This window comes from Lolium perenne, chromosome 1 (genome assembly GCF_019359855.2).
Source record: "Lolium perenne isolate Kyuss_39 chromosome 1, Kyuss_2.0, whole genome shotgun sequence".
NCBI lineage: Eukaryota > Viridiplantae > Streptophyta > Magnoliopsida > Poales > Poaceae > Lolium > Lolium perenne.
In genome coordinates this window covers 241297604-241306482 of record NC_067244.2, presented here as the reverse complement: position 1 = coordinate 241306482, position 8879 = coordinate 241297604, and the positions used below count along the sequence as shown (strand labels likewise).

General features: G+C 49.3%; 1 protein-coding gene across 1 annotated transcript; it reads right to left on the bottom strand.

The window, feature by feature from the left end:
• Positions 1-1563: 1563 nt before the first annotated feature.
• On the bottom strand, positions 1564-7931 carry LOC127339193 (uncharacterized). Its single transcript, XM_071824878.1, has 7 exons — positions 7567-7931; positions 3977-4109; positions 3563-3904; positions 3409-3492; positions 3228-3329; positions 2981-3157; positions 1564-1647 (listed from the first exon to the last, which is right to left on the bottom strand). Exons 1-7 carry the CDS (start codon positions 7929-7931, stop codon positions 1564-1566), a joined length of 1287 nt encoding a protein of 428 aa, XP_071680979.1.
• Between the last annotated feature and the right edge of the window lie 948 nt (positions 7932-8879).

Below are 8879 nucleotides of genomic sequence, written 5' to 3'. Positions count from 1 at the left end.
CCGCCTTGTCGGTGTCGGACTTGATGACTTGACTTTGCCTCACGTTTGGCAAAGCAAGTGGTAGTTTACTTCATCGGAAGAAGACAATTCGGTGGAGTATTACCAAGCCTCGTCGGCGCATGGATGATGTGGACGTCGATGATGATGTTGGTGTATATGTTGGAGTAGACTCGATGATGACCATGGAGAGCTTGGCCAGTGCAGACATTGCAAGTCCTCGCCGCCTCGCCGTGGTTCGATGCCACGCGTAAGCATCGGTGTGGACAACGCCCTGCCTCAGGGGACTCCATATAGTTGTCGATGTAGACGGTGCCCCGCCACGAGGGGACTCCGTGTAGGTGTCGATGTAGATGGTGAAATGCGTCTCCCACCGGGCGTGCCAATTTGTTTGACACGAAAAAGAGGACGCTAAGGTGAAATGCGTCTCCCTTACACCGGGGAAAAATAATGCGGGCGTGCCAGTGTACAAAGTACACAAAAATAAATAAAAGGGGAAAAATACAATTAATCGTCACGACTAAAAGACTATTCCCGAACGTGCGCTTCGTGTGGCCTGCTAGCGCGGCCGAAAATAGGCGATTGTGGTTTACTGGTTCCCGGGGCCTCGGAAAGCACCCGGTTAATTACTCCCGCGGATAACCCGCGGGAAACCTCCGATTAAGCTGCTTGGTCGTCGTCTTCGGTCTTCGCTTCGCGGTCTTCATGCAGGGTGGTGATGATGGTGATACGTCGTGTAGGCGCCGGCGGAGCCCGTGTACTAGCATGTACACGCCCCGTGGATAGCATGGCCTTTGCGCTGGCCATGCCCGCCTCGCCGTCTTGCCTCGTCGGTCTCGGACGGCGTTGATGTTGGAATCGGGTAGCATGCATGAAGAGCTCGGCTTGACGTTGCAATGATTTGCGGCGATGTCTGAAGTGCATGCGTGTTGCATGAGTCATGCGTAAAGCCGCTGCTTGTTTCGCGACAAACGCCGCACCCAAGTGCGGGGCGACGGAAAAGTAGCCGCAGCCGTTGCGGCGGATGCCGCGCCCAGGGGGGGGGCGACGGAAAAGTGCAGGTCACGGGGTACCCGCGGCCGTGCGCCGCGGACGCCGCGCCAAGAGTATGGCGCATCGAGGGTCGCTGCCGCGGACGCGTCGAGGGTTGCCACCGCGGGCGCCGCGCCGAGAGAACGGCGCGTCGAGGGTCGCCTCCGCGGGCGCCGCGCCGAGAGTACGGCGCGTCGAGAGTCGCCGCCGCGGGCACCGCGCCGAGAGTACGGCGCGTCGAAGGTCGCCGTCGCGGGCGTCTAGTGTCGCGGTCGCCGCTCCAAGAGTACGGTGTGTCGCGGGTTGCCGTCGCGGGCGCCGCGCCGAGAGTACGGCGCGTCGAGGGTCGCCTCCGCGGGCGCCGCGCCGAGAGTACGGGGCGTCGAGAGTCGCCGCCGCGGGCGCCGCGCCGAGAGTACGGCGCGTCAAGAGTCGCCGCCGCGGGCGCCGCTGCGGGCGCCGCGCCAACGTTCGGCTCCTGGCGACGCGGCTGGGGTGCCTGGCGACTGCCCCACGACGGGGCTAGGCATTGATCTACCCCTGGTAGACTGCCCCACGCCGGGGCTGGGGCAACGTTCTGCCCCCGGCGGCTGTCGCCTCGGCCAGCACCTCAACCTCCTAAAAGATGCAAAATCAACAAACATATAGATTAGCGTTCGCTCTCACCCTTGGCGAAAACGACCGGCATGATCTCGTCGATCTCCGGCGAGCTTGTTGGCTTGCGGTGCACGCGTGCTCCTCACGGCGCACACCAAGTCAATTTCTCCTCTCGGCCGCCTGCGCGAGAGGAAGACATAGTTCGCGACGGCTGGATGCGTGTGCGTGGGGCGAGGGGCGATCTCTCTGCGTGGAGGTTTCTTCTGTGCTTGGCGATGGAGGATGGTCTCTCTGCGTGGAGATTTCTTTTTCCTCCTCTTTTGTTTGAGGTTGGGTGTATCTTTATATAGGCAGCAGCAGGCATAGGTCGGTAGGGTTTGATGAGGAAACCACACCCGTCCGTGTGCTGTCGCCCAGATCGCTCGGCTGTGATCCTATCGTGAGCTGCAAGTTGATTGATCATGTCTTTGCTAGCACGTCCGGATGGATCAATGTCTCAGCGTATATATAGCCCATATGGGCCAAGACCTGCACACGTATGGGCTAGCTAGGTAAACACGCCAGGCTTAGTTAATTAAGCTCCGGCCATTAGCACTTATATATGCATTATTCTTTAAGCTGAACTTAGACGTACTTTGCACCTGAACATGGAATCCCCTCACGTGTACATTAGATATATATTATTAGCACAAAATATGGTCAAACAAATGCCCCCACACCAAGTCGAATTTGAAAGCGAAGCGAATCGAATTTGACTTGGTGTAGAACTTTTGTTTGCAAATGAATTGGACGCATGTCAAGCCAATGCTGTCCTTGTTTTGCATTCTAAGGTCAGGCGCGCGTCCCGGATTGGAACACAAGATGCAGAGTAGTGTGTATGAAGCGAATCGAATTTGACTTGGTGTAGAACTTTTGTTTGCAAATGAATTGGACGCATGTCAAGCCAATGCTGTCCTTGTTTTGCATTCTAAGGCTGCTCATAGTGGGGAATAACTAAAACTAGTAACATGCACATGTTACTAGTCTATGTTACTACCTTCATAGTGGGTAGTAACATCAAGGTAGTATCATATATGCACGTATTAATTAGCTTATAGACTCACTGTGTCTTGAAAAGTGTGATGTTACGGTAACTAGCTATGTTACTCCATCCCCCTCTCTCCTCATTAAATCATTGCCACATCAGCAATTTTTCTTGAAAAGAGTGATGTTACTCTTGAAGTTACTTGCACTATGAGCAGTCTAAGGTCAGGCGCGCGTCCCGGATTGGAACACAAGATGCAGAGTAGTGTGTATGTTTGGAATTTGAACGTGGAAATACCTCATGCATAACCAATAAATAAGTACAAAACACCATCGAACAGTGTGGAGATTCCTGATTTGGGGGAATCAAACTGGCATCTGTACCGAAAATAGCACCTCCAAAGAATTCTTCAACTATCCCGGAAACATCATCGCGAGGTTGTTGGGAAGTGCTGCCGTAGTATTGTGGTTGCTGCGTCATATCGGGCCATGTCGGGACTAAAGATTCCTGCGTATTGAATATGGCTCCGTCAGAAACATGCACGCAATAATCATGTATGTAATTAACATTAATTAACCTGAGTTGGGTATTGCGATTGCATGTGGTCACGACCACGCAGTGGAGGCATATTGTGGCCTAAACCAGCTCCCATGTTGGACCACGTAGGGTCAACAGATTCCTACGAACGTGAACGACATGTTATTAGTACGCATGTAAATAATCACGTGTTGGTAGGTAATTATTAAATATGAGCATACCTGAGTGTTGAATCTTTGCGAGTACTCGCCTTCTGTGTATGAGTATCGTTGTCCAGATGGATATGACGGAAAATGATCGTTCTCCTAATACAATTGGAAAAAAATGTGTCATTGTTGTAAGTTCAAGCGGAATGTATGTACGCAAGTTGATTACCTGTGTGGCGCCATGGCGTTGAGATATGTGTGCGGACTGTGATCGTTCAAGTAGTGATGAGTCGCGTCGTGGATTAGATGTATGCGAGGTAGAGGGAACTGGTACGGTCGGTGTGGCCGATGGCTGGCTAACACGTACCATACTCGGTCTGTTCGACGGTGCCTCCGGCATGTCGAATGCTCGGCTGACAACATCGTCGTGACGGCTGCAACCAAGACGCCTAAGCCCTTTCATGGCAGTATTAAAAATACGTTTTACCATAGATTTTCCCTCCGAACTATCCATGTTGCGCAACTGCAAAGTGTTCTGGGCATCCTCTGCGATCTGCCTAAACTCGTCAATCTGAATGAAATAAAAAAAATTAATATTGCCTATGAATACAAGTTTTCTGAATTATATTTATATAGAAAGTACCGAAGTGTCACGGTGGTAAGCCGAGGCCCATGTGAGGTGTGCTGGACTCGATGGTGGGGGAGCGGTGAGCAGAGTCCGTGTGCTAGCGCGGTACCATTCATTATACGCTGCCAATATCTCACCGCGGTACCGTCTGCATTAGTGATAAATTACGTTAGCACGTACATGATGATAAGATGAATTAAAATATATAATTACCTATTTTTGCGTATTCCATCGGACTCTGCTTCATCAATCCATTTCGTAATCCATGTTTGATTACGCTGACTCCAGTCGAAACAACTCATGCCTTTATTATCTTGTCTACAATCCAATAAGTTTCGTTAAATAATGAAATAGAGTAATACAAATGCAATTCATTGTTTCTATTAGAGTGAGTGAACTGACGTATGAACATCGGCAACAAGTCGTCTTGGTGATGGTGGGGGAACATCCTGATGCAGACCAAACTGCTGCATGACACGCTCTGGGTTGTATGGCTCAACCATCCAAATAAACAGTAGGTTGCATCGTGTGAACCACCACCGTCCGTCTTGCATGTCTCGCAGCATATGTGGTTGTGGTTTAAGAAGACCCCAGACAATGTACACGTCGTGTTCCGTAAATGGGTCCCATTTAACCATGGTCTCCTGCAGCTCCTCAAACTGTTGGTGATATTCTGGGTAGCAACCATGTGCCACATTATTGGACCACCGTTTTTTAGCATGCACCCATCGACTTCCAAAAGTAAGAGGGGCATATTGTTCGGTGTGACCACCGTAGGGGTGAATTGGGTTCATTATCTGGGGACGCCCAACGGGGAGGTACTCCCACGACCATAACTGAAGAAACTCCGCGCTTACAGCAAGTATATTCCCCTTTGAAGATGCATTGGTTTTCTTTGTTGCATCACACAACCCCCTATAGGTATACGCGAGCATTGCAGAACCAAAGTTGTATATAGGGATGGGAGGTGGAGGCGAATCTACTATGTTCTCGGCTATCTTAATTAGACCCGGGAGAACAATGTCACTATGGGACGAAGGAAACATTATACCAAATAGGTACAGTAAATACGCAAAAAGATGTCGCATCATGGTCGCATTATCTGCATCAGCTGGTAACTCTTGAAAATTATTGACCAACCAGCTTAGAGGGACCCCCCTAGGACGTGACCCTCCGCGGCTCATAGCAGGCATTGCCACACCAAGACGGTCCTGTACCTCAGTCGGCCAAGTACTAGAATAAGAGACCGGGACCAAAGGAGTACCCTTGATTGGCAAACAAGTGATCATGGTAACATCTTTGAGCGTAGGTGTCAGCTCCCCACAACTTAAGTGGAAGGTGTGGGTTTCAGGTCTCCAACGATCAACAAGGGCCGATAGAAGAGATGGGTCTAACGTGAACTTCTCCCTGCTTGATGTCAGCTTAGAAAATGGCAGAAGTCCATGGGCCCTGAGATGTTCCTCATAAACATTGTTAACAAGAAACCTGTTCTTAATGGTTCGTACCCTGAAGGTCGGAGGTGGGTTTGAGTGGGCATCCGGGTTCAACCAGAGGTGGCAACGGTGTCCGGCATCGCAGGATCTTCGCAAAAGTTCTGGCAAATCCGACGTCATAACCTGCATCCATCGATGGTATAATCATACATTAATAGATTAATCAGACTAAAAAAATAATTTAAATATGTATGCATGCAGCGATGCGATAATCATACAATAATACATTAATACATGTCTCTTTATTACAGCACGCCAGACATACAAATATTTGAAAACAAAAAAATTACATCACGCAGGGTTATTGTTGGTGCGGTAAGGGTATTCCCTTCGCGCATGACCGGGGCATCTGCAAAGGCGACAACGGCGAGGTTCTCCTGCCTGGCTATGATCCATGTCATTCCTGTGACGTCGAGATTGGCGTCGTCCCCTCGCGGTTCTCTTCAATGTCGGGTCAGGAACCCATTTGGTAGTTCTTTCTGGAAACTTGTACCTATAGTGTCCGTTGAGTCCCCAGGTCCAGAACTCACCGTTCCAAGTTCCGAGTAGGTTCTGGATGTTGAAGTAGGGAGATATGTAGTTCTCCACGCTGATGTTCTGCGCTACTGCAGCTCTCAGGACATGACTACATGGGTATCCTAAAAGCTTGGGCTTGTTGCAAGTGCATTCACACGTGTTGGGACCGAGTTGAACAGCTTGCTTTCTCGATCCTCTATGGTGGCCTCTCACAAACTTGGCTCGCACTTGGATTTCCCACTTATTATTAAGTGCATCAATTTGACGAAACCCATGACTTTTGGATTTTTCAGCTTTCTCATCCAAATGCCGTTGCATTTTTTCAGACCATTGCTTGTTCATCACGTAACGTGTGTTTGCGACCTGCACTCTGTCTGCAAAGTATGACAGAGTCCGGTTCCAAGTTTCAGTAATCAGGGCTGTGATAGGGAGGGCTCGCACACCTTTCAGCACGCCATTGTAAACCTCTGACATGTTGCTGGTCATTATGCCGTACCGAGCCCCTGAGTCGTGAGCTTGCGCCCACTTACTTAAATCCGGGCAGTTCTAAGTAATCCATGTACTCAAATTTATTTCAGTCCTCCGGCCCCTCCGGTCTTCTCTCGGCGGCAACGCAGCTTTCTCGATTTCTTTGTTGATTCCAGCCCAAATAGCATTCATCTTCGCTTCAGTCTTCTGCATGCACATCCTCTTAAATAGCTTGAACCAGTCCTTGTTCTTGAACTTTGAGTATAAATTGGCTGCCAAGTGCCTCATGCACCACCTTGTCTCCAGGTCGGGCCACCCCTAGAGAGGGTCCGGTGAATTCTTGATTATTTCGAGAGCGCTCAAAAGGCCTGTGTTGCGATCTGATATGATGCAAACATGGGGCCGATCTATCACGACTCCCATCTTCAAGCAGCTGAGGAACCATAACCAGCTATCTTTGTTTTCACTCTCGACAAGTGCATAGGCAATAGGCAAGAGCTGATTATTTGCGTCAGCTGCGATCGCCACCAAGAGTGTGCCCTTGTACTTTCCAGTGAGAAAGGTACCATCTATTGACAGCACCGGGCGGCAGTGATGGAATGCCCGTATAGTCTGGGGGAATGCCCAGAATAAACGATCAAGGATTTCTTGGTTTTCCTCCAGAGGGTGTTGACGAGCTCTCCTGACCACTTGAGTCCCCTGGTTAGTTGTTGCTATCTGATGGAGTAGTCTCGGGGCAAGATCATATGCCTCCTCATAGGTGCCATACAATCTCTGGAAAATCTTCTCCTTCGCTCGCCTTGCCTTACTAAAGCTGACCGGGAAGCCAATCAGATCTTCCGCGGTTTTTTGCAGCTTCTTTGTACCAAGGGTTATATCTTCTTCCACCGCCACTTGCATGATATGTGATACATATTTTGCAGTGACGTTGCGGTGGTTGTCGAGAGCCCCCAATTGCTCGCAGCTATGGGGTTCTATTTTTGAGATATGCCATGGCTGACATACCCCAGGGCTCACCCGAGCGATAACTCTCCCCTACAACCCTCATTCAATTTGACGCATATGACTTTCAGCTGCCTTCGATCAGACTGCTTCACTCTGTGTTGCCGAGATATGGCCAACGCATACCTCTTGATTGCTTGGTCAGCCGAGTCCTTGTCTGGGAAAGTTTGCCCAACCTGCAGACTCGCCTCCCCTAGGCCTGGAACAGAGCGGAATTCATTACTGATGGTCATTGTTTTTAAGAACTCAGGGTCCATTGGTGCCGCAACCGCCCTCCGGGAAGGACCGACGCCTTCTTCGTCCGAGGAGGATTCAGACGAAGAAGAACGAGTGTCATCGTCCAACGCCTCTGGCAGTCCCTCCACACGCTCACTAATGTCAACGAACGCGGACCAGTATCCTGGCTCGGCAGCAAACTGGGCGACCATCTGCTCCGATGGGCCGGTGCTATGGCCTGCAGTTAGTGCCTCATGCTCTGATTGGCCTATCATGCCTGCTGCAGTCAGGGCAAATGCTCCGATTGAACGGTGCTCGGTCCTGTGACGATGGCCATCTCCTCTTCACCAGCGCCGGTACTACTTCCGGCACCATCATCACCTGATAAAAACTGAACATACACCATGGGCTCTCCGTACATAGCAGCACCAGGTGTGCTTGCAAACCTCATGTACGTACCCCAATTTCTATCACTCTTTACCTCCCGCAAACCCCAACGGGCAGGTGTCCCATCGTTCCCTCCTACGACGATGAGAGCCTCAACGGTCATTTTCTTCCCACGCATCTCACGCCCAAACTGTGCTCGGATGCATCTTCTAACATCCAAAAAATCTCTATTGACCATATCTGTCACTACAACTTTCATCGAGTCGCAGCGCGACACATCGACACGAGAAAATTCGCCGCGTACGACGTCTCCATAAAACACTAACACAGTTTCCATCGTACCTACCGCACAACCATATTTTTAAAATAATATTAGATTACAACACAACAATATTTAACATGTGATTAACAATTTTTAATAATCGTAACACAACACAATTACTTAGTCCAGTTAGTCCTAATATGCACGATTACTTAGTCTAATTAGAAGAGATCATTATTTACTACTAATATTCACCGTTACTTACTCCACTAAGTCCTAATATGCACCATTACTTAGTCTAATTAGAAAGATCATTATTTACTACTAATGTTCACCGTTACTTACTCCACTAAGTCCTAATATGCACCATTACTTAGTCTAATTAGAAAAGATCATTATTTACTACTAATGTTCACCATTACTTACTCCACTTAGTCCTAAGATGCACCATTACTTAGTCTAATTAGAAGAGATCATTATTTACTACTAATGTTCGCCGTTACTTACCGTTAGTCCTAATATGCACTATTACTTAATCTAATTAGAAGTTGATCATTCGTACGAGATATATTTC

What these genes read in the sequence shown, in the direction of transcription:
- LOC127339193 (XM_071824878.1), bottom strand. Translation starts at nt 7,931, where the DNA reads ATGATAGGCCAATCAGAGCATGAGGCACTAACTGCAGGCCATAGCACC. An exon ending in GCTGACCAAGCAATCAAGAG is followed by an intron (nt 4,110 to 7,566) that starts GTATGCGTTGGC and finishes TCACTAATGCAG; the next exon opens with ACGGTACCGCGGTGAGATAT. An exon ending in CTTACCACCGTGACACTTCG is followed by an intron (nt 3,905 to 3,976) that starts GTACTTTCTATA and finishes TATTTCATTCAG; the next exon opens with ATTGACGAGTTTAGGCAGAT.